The sequence below is a fragment of the Dipodomys ordii genome, unplaced genomic scaffold (genome assembly GCF_000151885.1).
Source record: "Dipodomys ordii isolate 6190 unplaced genomic scaffold, Dord_2.0 Scaffold109, whole genome shotgun sequence".
Classification (NCBI taxonomy): domain Eukaryota; kingdom Metazoa; phylum Chordata; class Mammalia; order Rodentia; family Heteromyidae; genus Dipodomys; species Dipodomys ordii.
The window spans coordinates 1,519,986-1,544,082 of NW_012267325.1; the positions used below are offsets into that span (position 1 = coordinate 1,519,986).

The following is a 24,097-nucleotide window of genomic DNA, read 5'->3' on the forward strand; positions in this document are numbered from 1 at the left end:
GAGACAGTTTGCATGGTATGAAAAGGAACAATATGAAAAGTTACAAATTTGTCTTTGGACAAGTTAAGTTACCAATCCCAATTCTGCGGATCCAGGCTGTATCTGCCCATGTTCCAAATCTACCATGAGAAAACTAACACCAAAGTGTCAACTAATCGTTTCAATCCTTCCCTTTACAAAGGAATAAGGAAAGAAAGAAGAGAGTCACTAGGGAGAGTAATTTCATTGTGTCCTGACTTCCCCAGGCCTGTGGGATCTGCTAGAGTTGGTCAAGGCAAAAGGGGAAATTATTCTTAGTTTCTTTGTCCCTTTTTATCTGTTATTAGGCAATTACATCCATGGTTCTACCTACCTATTTTTTAAATTGTTATTGTTATTATAAAGGTGAGGGGTACAGAGGGGTTCCAGTTATATAAGTCAGGTAAAGAGTACTTTTGGGGGACAATGTCACCCTCTAACTCCCTATTGAGTAATGTAGAGACCTGCTTGAGACCTCTAGCTTTTACAGCTTGCTGAGGATTCCTCACCTTTCTAAACATGAACCTGAAAATCCATATATAAGTAGTAGTTCTAGAAGTATGATGACAAACTGTTGTCTGAAAGTGTATACATGTATGTATGTATGTACGTATGTATATATTTGCTAGATGATCAGTGGTACTTCAAATTGAAAAAGGCAGGGGGCAGGGTTCCCTGTGGATCTACGTATAGTGTCTTTATTCTATAGAAAGTTGAAATTGAACAGACAGAGTTAAAGGTGACCAGTGTTGGAGTGATAAGACTTGAATGATTTTCCACTGTGCCTTTGCTAAGAACTGACTCCCAAGATCTTTTGATAATTTCTTTGGAAACATAAGGTAAAATAAGCAGCATGTAGGGCCTGCTTGTCTTGTATCTAAGATTCAAAAATTTACAAGAGGGAAAAGGGTGAACCAGGAAACAAATCCATGGATGGGAAAGAGCTAAATAAATAACCCTGCTTTGAATTAACTGACAATTAGATTTGGTATGTCAGATCTAGCCTCTGGTTAAGAAATTTTGTCCACAAGTTGGTCATTCTGCAGAAACCAAGATTTCACTTGTGCATTTCTGTAACAAGGAGCCTGTGCAACGAGTTTCTGAGTATTTATACTTGTTGCTGTACAAGTATATTATCCCAATTGCTACCTAAAGGCATTCTCCAGCCCTCATGGCACTGTCAGGCAGGTGGGATAGAGCTTTGAGGTCAAAGACTCTGCCAGCATGAACTCTCTACCCCATCCCCCACAAAGCCAAGAGGAGAAGGAGGGTATGTGTCTGTCCAAGCTAGCACTCATTGGCAGGCCTGTCATCTGTCTGAGGTATACTGGTGACATTCAAATTCCCCTCTACTTTCCCACCATAATGCTAACTTGCAGGAGAAAAAGGGACTTATTACCTGCAGCTAAACAACAGCCATGAAGAACAAAGGGAGTTTCAAAATTTGCCTTGTTCTGTTTGAGAATTTGGGGGAAAAGCAAGCCAAGGAATCAAAACAGACCTGGACAAACATATCTGCAAATTCCTAATGCAGCCGATGCACTCAGCATACCACTGGCACCAACACATATTTAAAATCAATATTTTAACATCCGTATCTGTTTTGACAAGGTAAGATGATACAACCATATAAGGAATGGGATAAGAAAACAGACTTTCAAATTTCAGAAACTGAAAAAGGAACTTCAACATCTAGTTTTGAGTCAATAAGATGAAACATGTGGAGACACACACTACTTTCTTGTTTCCTACAAAAAAAAGTGTTTGTAATACATTAATAGTACAGTATCACGTAGAGATTGTCTTAAGTTAGAGAGAAATTTTGCATTAGAAACCCAAGATTTGAATTGCAGAATTTTACAAACAGACTAACCACTTCATTTTGAACCTGTTTATACAAAACTTCATAAAATATTTAGACATAAATGTCTTTATATTGAAAGTGCCTACAGATGGCATGTTGAAGCAAAAGATACAGTGTTTAAGCTGTATGCAGATACATGGATATATTGGGGTAAGTTATTAAGAGAGTTAAGCAAATGTTTCCAGGAATTGAAAATTGATTGCTAGTTACTAAAGAAACAATGGAAATGTTTTTGTCAAAATTTTAATATTTTAAAAATGATATCAATTCCTGTTAAAATGCGTTACTTTATTTAAAAAAAGGATGTTATTATACTACTGCTTGAGCCTGTGCCTTTCAGAATCCTAAAGTAGTCACATGAAGATAATGCCTTTTTAGCAGGCACAGTGTTAATAAATACGATGTGGTGGTTTCCACTCTGCTTAGAGCAAAACCTTTCTTGCCATGAATACCTGCTTTACTGAATAATTAAATATATTTGTCTTTATTCACACTCTCAACCTTGGGCTGAACAGTCTCACTGAAAGAAAACCAGAAAGAATTGAAAATAAATACTCCAAATAAAGTAGGCTTATTTAAACTTCTTCAGTAACTCTGTCTCTTTTAATGGTAGTGGGTTAATTTGATTAATAGTTACGGTATAGGTTACACTTAGTTTAATGATAGCAATATTTAGAATTGACTTTTGAATGAATAATACCTAATATCATGATTTGCAGAGATTACTTTTATTTGGTGGCTGGGGAGAGTGCTTGAGAAATAAACTTGGGCCAAGAACCTCACACACCCTACTGAGCCATACCTCTAACCCTTACCTTTTATTGTTTATTATCCATATGAGAGGAGAGGGCATGCCAGTGCATACTTGGCTCCCACCACTGATATTTTTGTACCACAGCTTCATTTATGATTCAGTCATAAGGAAACAGTATTATTTAACAGTATTATTCCCTAGGTAGGAACTAGAGAGACTGCAAATCTTTAGATACAATATAGGGCAATGCTAGAGATTGATGATATGTAAAATTAAATTATAGAATTTTATCTTTAAAGTGCTGTATGCATTTTAAATTATATCATGTAACTCAAAGTATGATGATAAAAGACAAAAGATTAAATTTGTATATGAAGTAATTACTCAGAATATTAACAAGAGAACTCAGCACATGTCTAGTATAAATAAATATTAGTCTTTCTCGTGTAGACTCACAGCTACTCTTGAAAATAAGCCTTTGATTTACTGCTGAACTGATTTCTCAGTTTTCAATGGGCTTGCTCATCAGTTCAACAAACATAATTGCTCACTGGCAACCATCGGCATTCTTTGTAACTCTTGTTTCTTTTCTTTTAGATCTATTATTCCTGCTGAGAGTATCTACTAAAGAAGAATCTTTCATAGTGACACCAGCTCTGAGCTTGCTGTGAATAATCACTTTCTCATAAAAATCATTCTTTTCATTGAAAACTTGCTGCCAGAGCATGGAAAAGTTTCCAAACTGAGAGACCATTTATCTATTTCTTTTAATCTTCATTTCCATTTGAAAAAAACAAATCACAGACCAATTTGCCTATGAAGTTTAGGTAGAAATTTTGATTTAGGCATAAATAATTTCTATTTTGTTTAGATTTTTTTTTTTTTTTTTGGTCAGTCATGGGGCTTGAACTCTGGGCCTGGGCGCTGTCCCTCAGCTCTTCAGCTCAAGGCGAGCGCTCTACCACTTGCTACAGCGCCACTTCCGGTTTTCTGGTGGTTTATTGGAGATAGGAGTCTCACAGTCTCTCCTGCCCGGGCTGGCTTTGAACCGCGATCCTCAGATCTCAGCCTCCTGAGTAGCTAGGATTACAGGCGTGAGCCACCAGCGCCCAGCTTTGTTTAGATTTTTAAAATGAACTATAAGCTAAAATATAAATAGGTCACATCTTACTATTTTTCTTTTCTGTACCAGTCCCTAGGTGCTATACCTGAGTTTTGCTCAAGGCTAGTACTCTACCACTTGAACAACAGCTTTATTTGTGTATTTTTGGTGTTTAATTGAACATAAGTGTTTCATGGACTTCCTTGCATAGGCTGGGTTTGAACCATGATCATCACAGCTCAGCCTCCTGAGTAGCTAGGATTACAGGTGTGAGCCATTGATACCTGGCTAATAGGTCATATCTTAAGAAAATGTTTTTGTGGGTTTTTTCCCTAGAGCAAGTTTTCAGTGTTTTTAGTTTGGTCTATTGGTTTATCATTCTTTCAGGTGTGAAAATTCATTTTTGTGATCATTTAATGTTTGTTTGTTTATGTGGCATTGGGGTTTGAATTTAGGACCTTGGTGCTGTCCCTTATTTTATTTCCTCAATTCTTCTGCTTTTGGCTTTCTCTCTTTTTATCTTTCTTTCTTTTCTTTCCTTTCTTTCACTCTTTCTTTCTCTTCTTTTCTTTCTTTCTTTTTTTCTTCCTTCCTTTTTTTCCTTCCTTTCTTCCTTCCTTCCTTTCTTCCTTTCTTTCTTTCTTTTCTTTCTTTCTTCCTTCCTTCCTTCCTTCCTTCCTTTTCTTTCTCTTTTTCCTCTCTCTCCTTTCTCTTCTCTCTTCTCTCTGTCTTTGTCTGTCTGTCTGTCTGTCTCTGTCTCTGTCTCTCTCTCTCTCATGGACTTTCCCTGCCTGGGCTTGCTTTGAACCATGGTCTCAGATCTCAGCTGCTGAAGTAGCTAGGATTACTGACATGAGCCACGGCACAGGACTGGTTTCAGTTTTTGAGACAGTGTCTTGCTGTGTAGCCTAGACTGGCCTAGAACTTGTCACTCCCTGCCTCGGCCTCCTGGGAGCTGAGATTTCAAGGCATGTACAAATATGTCAAGCTACAGATTGATTGATCTATCTTTAATCCCAAACCATTTGTCAATAAAACTTTAAAAGAAATATTTTCATAAAATCAACCTTTATAATCTTTAATATTTTCATATAATGGGCCTCCTTTTTTGTACGTGGGGAGGTAGGTTGGGTGGAATTTAGTATATGAACATTTAAAAGGCCCAATTTGTCTATTAGTTAACTTATATGGTGAGATAATAGTATAACAGTCAGAATTATTTAATATTGTATAAAAGAATGTATAAGTCCAAACAAATCAGGTCCAATCATATCCTTAGTTAATAAACTTTTTCTAAAGCCAATTTTGTCTGACATCTAATCATTACTGACTCCAGAAAGAAAAATATGCAGAACCGGACATAGGCACTTGAAAGAAATAGGAAGAAAAAAAAAGAAAAGAGAAAAGAAAAAGAAAAAGTTTCCTCAGCAACAGCAGGAAAGGTTCTATCATCACCTCCTCTCCGTGTCAGCTCCAGGGAAGGGGAGGACCGAGGAGGGACAGCTCTCACTCACAGTGTCCTTTCTCTTCCAAGTGTGTGTGTGTGTGTGTGTGTGTGTGTGTGTGTGTGTGTGTGGAGAGGGAGGCGGGGCATGAAATCACCACTGCAACCATCTGTCTGAACTTTCTCTTTTAAGACTTCAGGTAAAGGTAAATTATTTAAGCTACTTTACATTGGGATGGAACTCCAACTAGATCATTTACCTCCAGCATAAGGAGCCCTGATGTTTCCAACTTACTAGAGTGAATACAGGCTACAGAACTGGCTGCCAGAAGGAAAACTAAGGAAAAAATTCTGTTCATACTCATCCCCACTTTATAAAACCCCCTCTTCTCAAGAATTAAACAGCTAGTATTTTCACCATAAAAAAAGAAACACTTAGAACTCAAATTATATGTCATGGAGAAAAATGAAATATTGCCTGTATTATTAACATAGCATGAATATTACCTTATATATGATGTATGCTGTGTGTGTGGCACTATTGTTAAAAATGCATAGGACCCATGGTCTGAATTATTTTACTCATTCAGTCAATGCATTTATCTAATTAGGACTGAACAAACATATATTTATACTCTAGGCATTAATCACATATTAAGTGTATATCCTGCTAAGGCTTTGAAAACATGTCATGGGGCTGGGGGGTGGAAAAGGGTACTAGTGACTGTCAGTGTGGTTTTCTCCCAGGGACGATACTATAAAACTTACAAAGCAAAGCCCTTCTTTCAACCAATCCTGTACAATGCATTCAGATCCATCTTTCAAAAGCAGATTTTCAATCTGCTAAGGAATACAATGTCCAACACAGGGAGTAATCTTCCTGGGACACAGGAACTAATGCATTTCAAACACAAGCAAAAAAAAAAATCCGATAAAACCAGATACCTACATGCTGGCCACTCCCCCCCCCCAATGTTGCATAATAAATTCCATTGTCTATCAAATGATTGTTCATGCTACCCTTATATTGCTATATAATAACATTCAGTGTATGTTTCATATTTCTTTTAGTCAAGCAATGACTGAGGGACAGTTTCCATCAGTCTCTTGGAAAATGTTAACTAAAATTAACTATAGTCAACTTGGACTGTTAGTTTTAGTAGGCGGCAATAGTGTTAGTTCTCAAAAGTCTACGTCAAGGATTGGAAGTAATGCTTGATATATGGGTGAGTTACTATTGCAGTGAAAATGCACAGTCAAATTTATGAGGTTCCCTTATCTTCTTAGGCTATCTTTCATGTGTTTTGCTTAACTGATATTTTTAATCACTTGGTTCTCTTGGCCTTGTTTAATGTATATGTGTTTTGCCTTCTCTGAAGTCTATTGCATCTAGCTTAGGTGGCTCCTACTAGTTTATCAGTGGTAGTTTCACTTTTACTCACATATTTTTGGTTATGGTTCTAGACCCCAGAGCTATTTTACTTATTTGCATATCCCATTCCAAACTGCACTAGGTTGTAGCATCTCAAGAGACTGTTTTTACAGAATTCATTCAACTTGTTACTTCAACTTAAAGATTTTAACCTTTCCCTTGGATTTTGGAAAAATTTCTGATCAACTAGTGCAAAGCCATTTATGAGGTCAACTGGCTAAGATTATTTGAATAGCTTTATGATTGCAAATATGAGTCATTCACTCTGGCCACCTAAAATCTATAATTTTCTATACAGCTTTCAAGTAAAATTTCAATTAGTACATTAGAAAGGAAAAGGATATTCTTTATTTAAAATACCCTCTACATGTTTTGCCATATATGATTAACACTATCAATGATACATTTCTTAATATTTGTTATGTACTTTTCATGTTTTGCTTAATAGAAACATCTGATCTTCAAGTCCAGTAGGATTGCATGAATGCTTGTTTAAAACCATAGTTCTCAACAACTATAGAGGGTGCTCTCTTAGTCAAGTTCCCTTTAGCTTTCTGGCAAAACAGTAAATAACAGAAGGTAATTCTTAGTCTATTATCTCCAAAAGGGCAAGAGATCTCACAAGATAACACTGCTCAAAAGCAACATCCTCTCCCGCTCCTCAGCTTGCCACCTGTCTTAGAAACAAGTAGCACACAAGCAGAGGCAAGGCAAATCCAGGATTTACTCAGTGTTTCCTGAGGAGTGAGGTTGTAATACTGAATGGAGTCTGGATAGAGGCTCCATTGTAACCATTCTGAAATGGGAGAAAGCTCCAGGGATTGTAACTTAAACACATTTGGGGGAAGTTGGAGTTATATGCCTCCCTTGCACTATTCAATTGGGGTGAGGGGGGGAGAGTGGGGGAGAGGAAGGGAGGGAAGGAGATAGAAAAGGAAGGATAGTGTGAGAGAGAGGGAAGGAGAAAGGGATAAAGAAGGAATGAGAGAGAAAGAGGGAGGGAGGAAGGGAGGGAGAAAGGAGAGAAGGAGGGAGGTTAAGATGTAAAAGAAAAAGGAAAGGAAAACCAAATTTCCTATGAAGGCATTGGAATATACTCTAGCTTTACAAAGTAGAGGTTCTATCCCAGTAGATGGGGTGGAAAGCACCGTCCAAAATCAAAAGTCTCAACTAAAAACCCACCAATGGGCCAATCCCATGGAATTATAAATAAACGGATAGCAATCCAGCCCAGCACTAAAAAAAAGGCTTTCCTATTCAATAAGAACAGATGGAGGGCTTTCTACTGACTGTGGTCCTGCCATGTGGTGGGAACTGAGGCAGGATTCCACTGTGCTCTAAGTGCTCACCACCTGTTACCCTCTGTGAAGCTTGCCAGAGCTGGCAGTGTGCAGGTCATCACACGCTTGCAGGAAGTGGAGACTGGAGACAGGTCTCTCTCCACCTTTGAAGTATTCTCTCTTCCTTCAGACCATCCTGCTTCCCAACAGCTTCATCCCACAGAAAGACATCATGGCCAACTAGGCAGAGCTTTTCATAGGTAAAATAATTACCACTCTTCTCCTACCTAAAAATCATTTGATTATCTGAACCAGAAATGTCATGTACAGATTTAGAGTTTCTGTTGTGTTTCTAAACTAGAATTTCAAAATAACTTTTCCTGAGATAACTCCCATGTCTACCCTTTCAATTCTAGTTATTTGTTCTTCCTGGGACCTTTGTGTTGGTTTCATGGGTGATGGCTTCCTGTTCCTTGCTCTGAGCTTCTGACCTGTGTCTCCAACCTGTTTGCTGGACTCCACTTCTGTCCAACGTGTAGCAAGTTTAGCCTCTCAACTCTGATCAGTGTGTTCCTTTTTTTTTGCTGATCTTGAGGCTTGAACTTAGGGCTTGGGGGCTGTCCCTGAGCCTCTTTGTGCTCAAGACTAGTGCTCTACACTTGAGCCACAGCACCATTTTGGCTTTTTTGAGTAGTTTATGATAGTCTCATAATGACTTTTCTGCCTAGGCTGGCTTCACTCCACAATCCTCAGATCTCAGCCTCCTGAGTAGCTAGGATTACAGGTGTGAGTTACTGCACCCAGCTCAGAGTGTTCTTTTTATGGCCATCTCATCTCCTGGGTTTCTGTCTTTCATATTACTACTCAAGCAAGAAACAGATCCCTCAAATCCTATGCAGACTACTTTCTTACCAGCTTTCCTAGTGCCACCGTTATCCCCCTATCAAACTCTGTGACTTACTGACTTTTCTCTTCACCTTCATGGTAATGCTACAAAGTCTGTAATGATGATTTTTGATTTAAGATAAAAATCCAGCTGATGCCATTTTCCTAGCAGTGTCCATGTCTTAACTCCCATGAGCCGTGTGCTCTGTGTTTTAAACCTACTCAAACTCTGTTTGAGAACACCATGCTCTTTTAGGTTAAAAGTCACTCCAGAGAGATTTCTTCCCCACATTTCCCACCTCTCTTTCCAATTAATCAATAAGTAAACTCTGCTAACTTCCACATGTATTTCCAGCCTTATGGACATCACTCTGTAATACTGTCCCTTTACTCTCCTCTCTCTTCACCCCTTTTGGGTTTCTTAAGAGTAGAGAATAAATTCCATCTCCTCTCCTCCACTCCTGCTAGTGTTCAGAGTGGAGCAGGCATCAGCCAGTTTACAGTAAAGTAGTTCTTTTGTCTTAAATGCCGGATCTGCCAATTCAACAATAGACCTCTGTCCCTCTGCTATCTGCCTGCCTGTCTTTTGGTCTACTGTCCTATCTCCCAACAATTCCAAAACAGGTCTGAGGTTACTTGAACAGTTATGTTTTCTGGGTTTGAGAAACACAGCAAGAGGCAAATGTTTTGCAGAACATGGTAGAAGAGAGTGCTGCTCAGTTACTGGCAACCCACTCTACTACACCACTGTGGGGCAGTACTCCTGAGCTACTCCTTCCTGTTACCCAAGGAGAATAGAAATGTTTTGTGTAAAATAAAACCTCACTTTACCATTATATAACCAAGTGACTTTGGGCCAAAACCCACTTCACTGCAGTTCCTCCATAGTAGACTGGATTCCAGCATTGGGGAGAATCAAAGGCAATGCTACCAAGACTGAGCCAGTCTATGCAATGGGTCTGCTGCCCAAGGCTACATGCTGAGGGTGGATGCTCTGCTTGGCCAAGTGACTTCACACAGCACACAATTCTGCTTTTCTTTGAAATGCCACCTGCGTGTTCCATGAACCATCCACTAAGACATGAGGCTGAATGGCTACAGAGAAAGGAAAACTTAATATGACAACTAAAGAAATGTATCTTCTGTCATAAAGCCAGTGCTGTCATCAGGGTGATGGTGATGAGGTACAGTAGCTATTTAAATGCCAACAGTACATGAGCCTGGAGGCAGAAGGAAGATTTGTGCATGAGGCCAGAACAAGGGAAGTCTGGTAACTTGCCTGGGCCCAGCAGTGTTCTTTCTGATGTTTGTGATATGAATTCTATTAGTTTGTAATGAGAGTTTGGGTAGCAAATCACCTGCTGTCTCAATCCCTTCATTCCCTAGTCCTTCCCTTAGTCGCTTTCATGTCTTCCTCAGCCTTACAGGGATTGGCCCAGTGTTCTTCCTACAGAAAATGGTCAAGAAACAAGAGCAGCTTTGATCTCCCCCATGTTTCCTACGTGCCAGGCTAGCTCTTCGCACTTTACAGGTCTTAATTACACCAGCCTCAGAAAGATCCTATAAAATATTCCATTGTCCACCATTACAAATGGGAAGTTGAGACACAGAAATGACTTATTCATAAATTAGCTCATGAGTTCGACCTCTGGCATCTTCAGGACCGCAAGACAACAAGCCACATAAATACAGAGATTTGAATTAAGCTTGAGTAATCATGATTAGAGTCAATATTTTTGGAATTATAACAAATACCCAACTGGGCATAGTAATGCATGCCCATACTTCTAGCTACTTGGAAGAGAAAGAGGAGATCTGGATGTAGAATACAAGAGGATCATGGTTTGAGGCCAACCTGGACATATAAAACAAGATTCTCTCTCAAGAAACAAACCAGGTCTGGTAGCTCACCTTTGTTATCCCAGCTTGTGGGAAGTATAAGTAGATGGATCATCATCTAAGGCCAGTCCTGGGCGAAAATCAAAAAACAAAAGCAAAATCCTAAAGCCAAAAGGGCATATGGGTCATGTACTAGAGCACCTGCCTAGCAAATACGAGTCTTAAGTTCGTCCAATCTCATGCCCTCATGAATATAATCAATGCTTACCTGATGCATATGGAAATATCCAGTGAATCCTACTAATATATAAAACTAATGTGTCATTAATAAAAGAAATACTAATACAGAAGATTAACATATAAAGAAAACATCCTACTATCAGGACAGAAACCTATTTTTATGCTTGAAATTACTTAATTTTTGCAATATTTTTAAATTTAGAAGACAGTATTTTTCTTTTTGATGTATACCTTTTTCTCTGACTCCAAACTAAAACTATACTATACATCATTTTGCATCATAATTCTTCCATAGAAATTATGTTTCAATGTTAATACAGTTTCAATGTTAATACAATGAATATACAGTTTCAAAAGGATAATATTAAAGTCTAGCATCTCAGACCATGGTGTTTTGAATTTTTTGTGACTTTATTTATGTTTGCCAACCCTGGGGCTTGAGCTCAGGGCATGGTCCCTGTCCCTGAGCTTCTAATGCTCAAGATTAGCACTCTGCTAGTTTAGCCAAAGCTACACTTCTGGCTTTTTTAGTAGTTAATTGGAGATAGGAGTCCCATGGACTTTCCGGCACAGGCTGGCTTTGAACTGTGATCCTCAAATCTTAGCCTCCTGAGTAGCTAGGATTGATTACATGCATGAGCCACTGGCTCCAGCTCTTCATTTATTTTTAAAAGTTCACTTTTACAAGTTGCAAAAGTTGTGGTGCTAAGCTTCAGATATTACTCTTAAAACAAATAGTGGTGCTCAAGGTATATTTGAAAAAGAGATTGGAAAAATAGTTAAAGAAATACTATGTAAGCCAATGTAACAAGTGCTGTGTCAGGAGCTCAGTATCCAAATAGATAGGTCATGATTCCTGGCCTCAGTGGATGTCCTCATGGAGGACAGAGCATCTCTTGTTTGGTACAGTCAAAGTAGCTTCCTCTCACCACTATCACAAACCACCTCCCTCATCCACTGCACATGCAGATTCTCCACTGTTTCTGCTGTAAGAGCTCCGGGTCCCATTCTCTGCTCTCCTGCCACTTAGCCTCTGACTCTCTTACTTGTCTCTTTGGCTACATTATCCTTTCCTTTCTTTGGAATCCTTTTCACTGCAACAAAACATGCTGTCTGTCTTTTGCTAAAACACTAACCAACCTTCCCTTGTTACAGTCCCCTGCGTGTCCCTATCTCGTGCGTCAGGACATACTGTGGAACCCCTCACTCCTCTCTGTCTCCTTCATCCTCTCCTCTAGTCTTTCAATTAAGCTCATGTCTGCCTCTTAGACTCCTCAGCAGCCAGTATTCTAACAAGTTCATAGCCTCTTTGTCTGCTCTTAGGGGCTGGCTGTGCATGACCCTTTACTCCTGAAACACTATTCATTAGGTTCTTTGGATACCACATATTTTTCCACCTACTTCATTGGCTACTTCTTACAATGTTCTCTTGAGAGCTCCTATTTCTAATAGGCAGAGTGCCGAATGCTCACTCTTTGACCCTTTTCTCCATTTACCCTTCCCCCTATGTGAGGCCATCGAGTCCTCTGGCTTTTCTAACTTCTTCAAATTTTCCTCTCCTATCACTTGAAAATCTACCGATATATTCATCTGTTTCTATGCTATCTCTTGACTTGGGTGCTGAGAAGGTTTTTATACTTCTTATCTTCAGTATAAAAAACAACATCCAATATTCCACCCTTACCCCAAACCTACTATTCTTTCTCATCTCAGAAATGTGACTGCTCTTCCAGCACTCAGGTCAACACCTACCAGCCACTCTTGGTTTTGTTACCTTCCCCTCTTAGCAAACTCTGCCAGCGCTTCTTTCACTATGCCCTGTAATTCCTGCTCCTTTGTATCACCTCCAGACTATTTCAGCCTCAGTCGCAAAGACTGAGGGCCTTTGCATGTGTCGTGCCTCTTCCTGAGGGCTCTGCCATTCTACCATCAAAACATCATCTGCTGATTTGTTCCAATACAGGTAAATATGCTCTGGGATGATCATGAGCTATCTGACAGCCTCACACACCCGTGTTCACAGACACAAGAGAGGGCACTCTGTCCCAACCAGAGACCCAGTTCTTCCCACTCTGAAAGGCCATGTTACCAAGCACACGGAGTAGAATGGCAACCATAACACCAGGGAAATCCTGTTACTGAACACCAGTCAGAAAGAGAAAATTCAGACCTGAGCTTAATGCTTGATTTTGTTTAGACTTTTATCTATATTTACAAAATATTTTCTTTTAATTGTGGAAACATCCAGCAGAACAAGTGAGCCGCAGCCGGTTACACTGAAACCTCATCACTGCTGGCCTGTCCCCACTGAGGGCGGCCAGCCTGTCATATACAGCTAACAGAAAGAACTCTTTCTCCAGCCAGTCAGGAAGAGGCACAGGACTAGAGATGCTGAAAACCCCCTCCAGTGCCATACTGACATTCCACATAAGCATCATGGAATTGTACGTGGGATCCTTTTCTGTAAAGTTACATGCAGGACATTTGTCAGACTAAGAATTTGGAAAGCCTGAGGTGCACTGAATCCATGCCAAACATTGTCTCTGGCAGAAGGAAATATATATTATGACACTTCTGTCTTCCTATCACTCATGCTCTCTAGCATGCACAACATTTGTAATGACACAAAACCCAAAATGTCTCCATTTAACTTGCTCTCCTAAAATGTCAACAACATCAAGGTTGTCACTTTTTTTTAATGATTGAAACTCATTCCCACCAAAGGGTGGGAATTTTCTTTTAGTTAGAAAAGTCATGAAGATAATAAACAAGGCTTTTTTTTCCCCCAAACTCAGTACTCTTCCACTGAGCTAAATCCCCAACTCAAGGCTTTTAAAGGTAAAAAGAGTTAATATATTTAGTTCTTAGAGTTTTTATATTTCTAAATTCCATTAAAATTGTATTTAAAAATGCCAGAGCATGCCCTAATAACCATTATAAACATGCACTTTGATGAGACAAAAATATTACTGGAAACCTGTTACTCAGAGAGCATCTTATTCATTGAGATAAACTAAGCAAACTACAAAAAGGGATGGTATAGCAAATATTTTAACATTTTACAAAAAGATAAGGCCAAACGTCAACAGCCAAAACTCAGAAATCACACTCTAAGTTAGTCAAGAGATTGTTAAATTCCTTCAAATTCCTTATAGTATAGACCTTTAAAAGCTAAAAGCATACAACTTAAATATATTAAAATGTTCTTATTCCCTGTTTGAAATCAGGCTTTACTTATCATTTTTGCTTAATAGGATAATTTTGTTTTCTTAGGCATTTTATGCCAATAAGCTTGCTTTTGCCAGGAAATACATTTTTTTTTAATTTTGAAAGAAACATATTTGCAATGACTAGTCCAAAGTTCATTAAATCACACAAATACAAAATAGAAGATTGGACTAAGTGTAAAAGGTAATTTTTAAAAATGTTAATGTTAATCTAGAACAAATTAATGATTTCCAGAGAGTAAATCTTTCATTGATTCATTTGTTATACCTTATTCTCAAGTAAATGAATTTGAAATAATTTGAATATGGCTATTATTGTTTTAAACCCTTGGTGTAATTATACCTTCATTTTATTTTCAATTTCATTTCTAAGAAGAAATGGACCTTGTGACAAGAATAGAGTTTGGTATTCCAATAAATGTATAGACCTCCACTTACTCTCTTTCTTAATTTGAGATATAGATAGATAGGCGATCTACATCTTTAAGCTTGAAAATTTTAACATATATTTTGTAGATTTGTTTGGCTAATATTTCAGTCTCTGTATTTCAATGTGAATATGTCAATTAAATAAAAGTGTGTATTAAAACAAAACAGACTGTGGAAGATTTTTGTTTTATATTATACCAAGTTACTACTTTTATAACTTCTCTTTCTTCACATACTTTTGGCACCATATAGGGAACTAGTGGCATTTTTAAATAGGCAGTTTAAAAATAATAGCAAATTACTTGATGGGTGTTATTAACACCTACTAAGACTTATAAGAGTAACATCGTTGTACTTAGCACAAAATAGTACTAAGTATCTTTGGAAATAAATGGAAACTTAGCAAAAGGATTCTAACGCACTTGCAAAATATGATTTTTTTTTTTGGTGCTGCTCTCTCATGAAAAGAAACACAACCAGAAATCAGAAACAGCTTTGGAAAACAAGTGTGATTATTAAGCTTTTATAGAGGCCATTTTGAACTTGTCACTCACTTAGAATATTTGTGCCTTAAAAAAATAACCATGCCTTACATGTTATTTCCTGGAGGGAAGCAAACATTTAAAAATGCAAAAAAATGCATTTTACTTTTAAGTGTAAAAATAAATATTTCGCTAAAGAGTGGGAAAAATAAAACACATTTGTATAATTTTATTGCACTGGAAACTGCCAATTCGTCTGTGAGTAGTTTCATTGGAGATGAAAAGAAATCAAAATGCAGCACAGATGTTGAACGAACCACATTTAAGTTCTGTCACACACTGGCCTTTTCCAAATGATTCTGGCTCATCTATTAAATAAGGTGCATTTTGCTTGATTTTGAAAAAAAAAAGGAAACATCAGGAAATATTTAAAGGCCAATTGCTGCCAATTAACTTTGATCAGTAAAAGTTCTATTTGAATCTTTCAGATTCTTCTCCTGTCTGAAATAACATACATTTATAAAATCCAGCAAAACAACAACTTGATGATTAATGCCTGTTGGCAGCCCTGCCACAAGCTTGCTTAACGGCGGGATTTAAATAAACAACTGTCTCTATTTAATAAAGAAAGAGGTGAAATGTACTTAGTCATGTTTTCTCATAATGCAAATATAAAAAGTGGGGTTCCTTACTGCTAAGATACCTGCTAACCAAGATCAGTGTTTGTCAGTGCCCAGGATACATTTAGCTAGCCATCTTAACAAAAGTTCTCCAAATCACAGTAAACCAACTTCATCAGCAGTTAGACATAAAATATTGGTCAAACAGCAGAGGTCTTACTCAATCTTCCAATAACTGGCCTAGACAGAGAAGCATCTGATTGTATATAATGAGTCTTGCATGGATAGTAAATGCAAGTTGTTAACTGATGATGAATCTTTAGGATATTTGCCTGGGCTGGCTTTGGGTTTTAGTCTTCAAATCTCAGCCTCCTGAGTAGCTAGAATTGAAGATGTGAGTCACTGGCACCAGGTGATTATTATTCTCAATAGAAAATTTCAATCCTTACTAATTGTCCTAGAGGATCCAGTTTTGAAACACAATAGCAAAGTCAAGCTAAAGAGAACTGCCAGAACAGATCGCCATATAAACAGTAGTTACTGTTTTGTTATTTCAATTACATTCTTAAAATATAGTATCCCAGTGTGATTTCAAACCCATCACCTAGTTTCAGACATGCAACAAGAAGTATGTGTGGCATAATCAGAACTTACTTCTAAGTCATTGAAAAACAAATGTGTGTCCGCCAAATTGAAAATCATTTCTTCCATTCGCAGTCCAAGGGAAACAGAAGTGGGTGGATCCTAAAAGAAGAATTTTACAAGTCAAAACTTACATACCCTTCAGGCTCTATGAAAGACAGTGTCACATTAAAAGGGAAGCAGGGATGACAGGAAGCAAGAGACACTTAGGGACACCTGGGTTCTGGGGGCTTTGGAGGGTATGATTTATTCTGGGTGCAAACTTCTGACTTCCTATATGATAAAGTGTCCCATATGTTGTTGTTACTTTGCACAATAAATGACTTGCTGCCTAAAATTTTGCAAAAAATATACGATCTAGGGCTAGACATATAATATACGTGATAGTCAAACACATCTCTTTCAGGAGCAAGAAGAACCAAGACGTCATTATTTATATTACACTGCACTCCATTAAGAGTATCTAAATCAGACTGTCACAAAGACTATAGATTAATTTCACGACACAAAGTAGTAATTTTACTTAAGGTGATAATTCTATCCTTATTTGTATTTTTTTCAGTTGGCCTGCCTATTTCAAGTCTACTCAAAGTAGGAAGAGGCAGCCATGATGGCTATTGGACATCATGTCCAGACATCAAACAGGTGATGACATATACAGCAGTGCTGAGGTGTCCAAGGCTTCTACATCATGCTCCAAGCCTTAGGCCCTGGAAATGAGCAGTCAGACTGTCCCACACAATCCATATGGTGGTGATGTCTGCTGCTAGCTACGGAAATGAACTTGGGGGATATGCAAATATTTGCAGACTTTATGGAATTACTATATTTGTAATGGATGGAATCCATGAATCAGCACGGCTTCTGGTTGAAATCCTGCATATGAAGCGAAGATGAAAATTTCCAGAGAGAAAGTACACGAGGAATATAAATGAGTTTTTGAAGCTTTTATTGGCATCCTAAAACCAGTCTCTCTCTCTCTCTCATACTCTCTCTTTCACACACACACACACACACACACACACACACACACACACACACAGACCCAGAGACAGAACCAGAAAATTTTTAGTTTTTCCAAAGAACAAGAAACTGATAAGGATATCATTTATTTCACCATCTTAACAAACTTTTGGAATAAATGCAGGATCTATTTGTATCATCACTTAACTAGAAAATTTATAACTACAAGAAAGTAGGGTTATTGTCAGAGTTGAGTCTTAGATTCAAGACCATAAAACTCAAAAGATTTTTCCTATTCAGTCCTTGCCCAACATAAACTTACTACCCTTTATGTATTTCCCTCTGTACATATTATCTTCATTGCAAATTTCAGGTTTTAGCTGTGTCTTGTGGCCTAGACTTCATGTACTTCATCTATCATGGACTTGGGTGTCAACATATCTTATCTCCCGGGCTTTGGGAGGCACCAAGAAATGATGGAGGAGGATCCATGGGAAGTGGCAGGAAGGTCCTACTGCTGTTCTCTCATAAAATTGAAAGAAAACAAAAAAGCTATCTCTCAGTTTGGCCCAATCACAGATGTCCGTATACCTAGGTGGTATAGCAGCCTACAATGCAGGAATAGAAGAGGAAATTGTACACTTGCCACAAGCTAATCAACTGCAGACCATCAGCCCTGCTTTGATGGCACTGCCCATTCCACTAATACCACCCTCACCCTCAGTGTCGCCCATACCACGACTAACCGCGCCCACATCATCCCTCCAGCAGTGCCCACCTTCTACCTTCCAGAACTCTTAGAGGAAGAAGGGAAGAAAAGATGGCAAATAGCATGTACTAGCTGAAGTTCTTGCCTGCCTACACTTCACTGGAAAGGAGATAGCTGACATGATACTGCTAAAAGCTGGAGGTGAGATTGGCAGAGGGGCAAAGCCAACACTCCAGAGTTTATAAAAAGACAGGGAGGCGAAAATGACTCAGCGGCTAATGGAATCTTCAAGAACTGTGTTGGAAGATACAAAGCTTTCCTATGTGGTGACTCATGGCTTTTCCATTGTCCTTCTGTAGTACCAACTAACAGCTATGAAATTTCAGAAGTTAAAGAAAAATTTAAAGCAGTTTACAAAAAAAATTTTTTTTTAAATCCCCAACTCATTTTCTCTTGGTTTTAGAGGAAATGGCTCATTCACAAGGATCCTATCAGGAAGCAAGCTGGGGAAAGCAAATGCTCAAATACACCCTGGAGCAGAATTAACCAGTAGGGGAAGTTCAAACAGCTGTGGCTAAAAGGAAACACCTGACCAAGGTGTGTACTCCTTCTAGTTCAAGCCAATAAAAACACACTGACTTGTCTCATAACCATGTCAATCAACCTTTTTATGTGGCAAGGGTGGAGACTCACTACATTTATTAAATTGCCAATTGTGGAAATTTATGTGCCACAGTATTGTTACTTCTAAAAAGTATTATTTCTCCTTGATACGGCTACTTATTTATATGGCCATCAAAAGAATTACTCTCGTGTCTGTTAATATATAGCATACTTTAACTTTTCTTCATAAATTACAATAATGACCTGCTAGTCAGAATACTAATAAATTTTAAAGGCTTGTTGAGTCCTGTGGTAAAAATACAACACAGATGTTGGCCTTATTTACCTTTTATTTTTATTCTCCTTTGTTATTAGCAGTCACTTCCTGGTAGTTTTTATACCTTCCACTCCATGGCTTTGTTTGAAACATTTACTATAAACCAAAATAACAGTTTGGTAGTTAACTAGATCAGAATTTTAGAATAAGAAGGGCTTAGAGCAAGGCTGCTCAAACATCTTTTAACCAAATTCAATAGTGAACAAAAACCAATAAAAACTTGTTACACTGTGATGCAGTATTCTTCCCCTTTCTTCACACCTACCACCTTCCCCCCACACACACACCTGAAATACATGTTTGGCGAACAAACTTGTATTTTCACTTCTCAGCTCTGTACTAATCAATATACGATTTTTAAAGTACAGCTCTAGAAGATTCTGGAACCACCTCTTACACCATCCATTGATCTTGAGAGAGGAATTTCTGATTCTAATACTCTTCAGATCTATGCAAAGAAACTGAACTGGCAGGTGTAAAATACACTTCACCCTAACTTTTAGCTAAGCAAACTCAGCAGATGGGCAAAATAAGATAACCTGTGTGGATTGGCTTTTACAGCTCTAGCAACCAGAATTCTAAACATACTACATATTTTATTCTCCCACTATTTTACATACTATTTTTAAAATATCTTAAATTTTCAGACATAGCTGGCACAAGTCAAATGTAACAAAAGCTACTATTGAAGAGTTAATGAATCCTAGCCTGATGGTATACTCAAAAGAAAGAAATGTTCTTAGACCAAAACTAAGACATAAAAAATTGCCACGTCTTTGGTTTAATATTACTGTGTTTTTTGAAATAAGTAGTGCTCTTGCAATACCAGATTCCAAGGCTGTAGTTATGAAATGATTTATTCTAAATTGCCATTTTTTGGTTATATCACTTTGATGAAATTATTTATAACAACTCTGCTTCCTCTTCAAAATAATATCTCATTTTAAGTAAATTTCCTTGTTTCTTGTTTCCCTTCTTTTCTTGACATCTTGGTGCCATTTGCCACTACTGTCTGGTGTCTTCTAGATACTTTTTCTTCTCTAGTGTGTCCAGGACAACATCAACCATGTCTTGGTATCCTTCTAGGATCTGGTCACTTATCAACTATATCTCATTTCCAGGACTCTGGTCTCATCCATTGCCTGCTCTCTTCAGACCTTTGACACAAAGTCACTCATAGTCACAACCTCATCCCCTCTCTCAAATCTGAGGTCTTGAGTACAGGCACATATTATCAATCAGCTAGTGGTCCTTTCTCTGAGGTGTCATTAAAGTATCTGAAACCCAACGTGTGGCAGGCTGAATTGATCACATTTCCATGAAAACCTTCTACCCATTCCACACCTTGGCATTTCCATCAACAAACAGCCTCTCCATATTACCACAATTCTCATTTTTTATTTTTATAGCAGTTGATTTCTGTTGTGTCTTCTTTTTTGGTTTTTGGCTGTAGTGTCTGCCCCAGCTACGCTGGGGTAGTTTTGTAGGTCTCTTCACCAGCTTCCTTCATTGAATTGCATTTACAGGGTCTTACTAATACTCATTCTTCTACATCTTTTACAAAACATCCAAACACCTCAGCAAGTATGAAAGACTTGGAAGATTTTTACTTATTCCCCACTGGCTGACTTGTTTGTGGTTTTTCAAACTAGTGTTTTTTTTCTTTTCTTAACTAAGACATTCTTTCTTCAAAAGATAAATAGGAGCCTAGACTCCTAGTTCTCCACATCTCAACCTCCTGAGTAGCTAGGCTTATAAGTGTGAATCACTAACACTTGGCGCCCACTCTTTTTTAAGGTTTGGAATTTTGATTTTGGGTTATTGTTTTATTATACTTAATTGCATAATCTTAAAGTAGTTATCAGTTTTCTGTAACAGTAATTGGAACTTTGTGTTTCTACTTTGTATAGAATGTTTTGTTTAGATTTTTATTTTTTATTTTTGCTGGTTCTGGGGCTTGACCTAGGGGCCTGAACACTGTCCCTGAGTCTCTTTGTGCTCAAGGTTAACACTCTCCAACTTGAGCTACAGCACCATTTCTGCCTTTTTCAACCTAGTTTATTGGAGATAAGAGTCTCATGGACTTTTCAGCCTCAGTTGGCTTCAAGCTGTGACCCTCAGATCTCAGCCTCCTGAGTAGCTAGGATTAATTATGGGCATGAGCCACCAGTACCTGGCTGACATTTTTTTTATAGCATTTCAACAGCAGTTTTTTAACTCTAAAGCTATTTATGGTCCCTTAGTTCTTCCTCTGTATACTCTTTACATCTTTAATATCTAATACAGTCCCTAACATAGGGCTTTTCCAAAGTATTGGGGGAATGAATGAATGAATGAAAAACAATAAATAGTGTTGTAGTTTGCATATAGAATGCCCTTCAAAAGGTTTACCTGTGGAAGGCTTGAAGCTGAGGAATTTATGGATATAATTATTAACAGGTGACTGGATTATAAGGCTTCTGACCCAATTACTGGATTCATCCACTGAGTGATTTATAACTTGGTTGGCATTATTGGGAGGTGATAGGAAAACTAAGAAGAGGAGCCAAGTTGGAGGAGGTAGGTTGTTGGGGGGTGGGGTGCCTTTGAAGTATGTATCTAGTGTCTGGTCCCTTCCTGATTTTTTCCTCCAATTCCTGGACACTTTGGGGTGAGTAGCTGTGCTCCACCACTGCTCCTTACTGCCACAATGTGTGGCCTTAATACAGGGCTGTAACTGTGAAGCTAGCAGACCATGGGCTGAAGCCTTTGAAGCAGAGAACCAGAATAAAGCATCCCTTCATTAAGCTGGTTTCTCCCAGGCCTCTGTCACTGTGACAAAAAGCTAACTAATGCAAAGACTCTTCCAAAGAAAAAGCAATTTTTTGGTGTTGTTCCTAAGGCTTGAACTAGTGTTCTCCCTGTGCTTTGTTGCTGAAGGATAGCACTCTACCACTTGAGCCACAGCTCCACGTCTGGCTTTTAGGAAGCTAATTGGAGATGAGAGTCTTGGGGACGTTGCTGCCAGGGCTAGCTTTGAACTCCGATCCTCAGACCTCAGCCTCCTGAGTGGGTTGGTTGCACATGTGAGACACTAGCACCTAACTAATTTTTTTATTAAAAAATATTTTTATTAAAAAAAGATAATTAAGTGTTAACATCTTACTTCCCTAATTGTCAGATCTTAACATGCCAGACAAGCACTCTACTACTGAACTACACTCTTAGCTTACAGTTTATCTTTAGTTGAGTTGAAGTATAAAAAGAATTTGCAAGTTTTCTATCCTAGTAGGGGAAGGGATATTTGAATGCTAGGATCATTCTATCTCTATGTTTGGTGTTAAACATGTTCCTTAGTAAATATTATCTGACTAAAGGGCCCTTCAATCTTAGGAGGATTGCTTAGAATCCTTACTTTTCTAGTTAATGATATATTAACGTAAAATCAATAGACAGTTATATATTTTTAAATTAAGTAGTGAGATGCGTAACTATGGTTTGCAAAATATATTCTTATGAGGTATGAAACTTAGCTCTCTAATAAAAGTTGAGTAGTATAGTAAATATATCTCAATATAGTATAGTAATAATAGTATCTCAAAAGGAGAAATCACAGTCAAATCTCTTAAATTTTCTTGTTTAAGAAAGACATTACATATTCACTATAGGTCCCATGTCCAGGGAAACCTTCCAATTGAGACTCCCTTCTTAAGTTGTTCCTTATGAAAGCAAAACACAGCATACAACATCCAACACCCACCCAAGGAATGAAATTTAACCCTGTTCCTCAATTATGTTGATATGATCTTAAGTTACAAATGTCTGCTTAAAGTCATTAAAGTAAAGGGAAGGGACTTCTTGCAAGGCAACCCCTGGCTGTTTTAAGTACATCAAAGACAAATTATGCCTACTGAATGGAAAGTAACATGTATAAAAATTAAATCTACTGAGTGTCTGTAGACTTCAGTCTAAAACAATTGCTTTGCCTTCATCCTTTGTCAAGTGATCTTTAATTATCCCATTGCCCCAAGCTATATTTCTTATGTTTCTAGAACACAGAAACTCATTCTATACACAAATCACCAGCACCATCCCTGCTATACCTCATTCTTTTAAACTGTTTCTGGGTTTTTCTCCCCAGTCACTTTATTGTTATTACACTCTGTATTTGTGTGATGAAAATGTTATAAAAGAAAGAGAAAAATTGTAGACAAAAGCAGGGTACGTGAATACCAAAATGTCATTAAATTCACAGACTGTATGTTTACATTTACATGCTGGAAAGTAATAATTAGATTTGGAGTAAATAAAACATATATCTAAATATGGGTATGTGTTAGGTTGTCATAGGATGAGAATTTGCCTCTCGTTGCCCTGCTTCTGTTTTTCACAGATCACCTAGAGTGTTTGATAAACTTCACGGTCATTAAACATATACTTTTTAATAAGCTAAATCCACAGTGCTTCTGAACTTTGACTTTATCATTGTTCTCACACCAGATTGAGTCATTGTGTGGTATCAGTGCTTCCACACTTTGGTCCAGGAATTTCCCCAGGATGACAAGTAAAAAAACTGTCATGTATACGGAGCTCAATGACAGAATCATCCAGCTAATCTCTTAAACAAACTAGATCTGATGCTACTCCTAACTCAAGGCAGGCATTAACAGGGCTAATGTTTTGTTTCATCTCAGATATTAAAAGTGATTCTCCCAAAGTAATTGTGCTTATAACTTGTAGACAGAGAACTACTGGATAAAGGACATCAGCAATGCACACACTTGTGACGGTCACACCACAGGCCTTGCAGTATTCATGTCTTCTGAGGTTCTTAATTTGCCACTGGGCTGTGTGTTATGGTGAGGAAGTTCAGTTACTTAGCCCCAGACCTCAAGTCCCTTGTCAGCAAATGGGACTAAGAATAAGTTTTCTTGAAAGTTTAAACCTGGCAACATTTCAGGTTTGTGTTTCAAAAGTAAGCTTCTACCACCACTCCTACCATGTTATTTCTATCACTGATGCTCTACCAGGTAGCTGTGGAACAGGCCAGACAAAGAACTTCATATCATGACTGTAAGACATGCATTCAAGTTGGATGTGACGTGCAAGCTCATTAAAGATAATAACTACCCAGAGAAACTCTATCATCCAACTTCCATTAGAATATTTATTCATTACTACAGAATAGATCTTTCATGAATGTTGAAGATCAGGTAGCAAGGTTTAGTGTCAGGGTGGTCCTTTTGAA

The 24,097-nt window shown here is 38.0% G+C and overlaps 1 protein-coding gene across 5 annotated transcripts in view; it reads right to left on the reverse strand.

Moving 5' to 3' along the window:
• Eya1 (EYA transcriptional coactivator and phosphatase 1) overlaps positions 1 to 24,097 on the reverse strand; it is a 140,954-nt gene that overhangs the window by 20,647 nt on the left and 96,210 nt on the right. For all 5 annotated transcript variants that reach the window (XM_013028424.1, XM_013028422.1, XM_013028423.1 and 2 more), the window contains one exon: positions 16,271 to 16,360. In XM_013028424.1, coding sequence (XP_012883878.1) covers positions 16,271 to 16,360 — 90 coding nt within the window. The remainder of the gene's footprint in view (positions 1 to 16,270; positions 16,361 to 24,097) is intronic.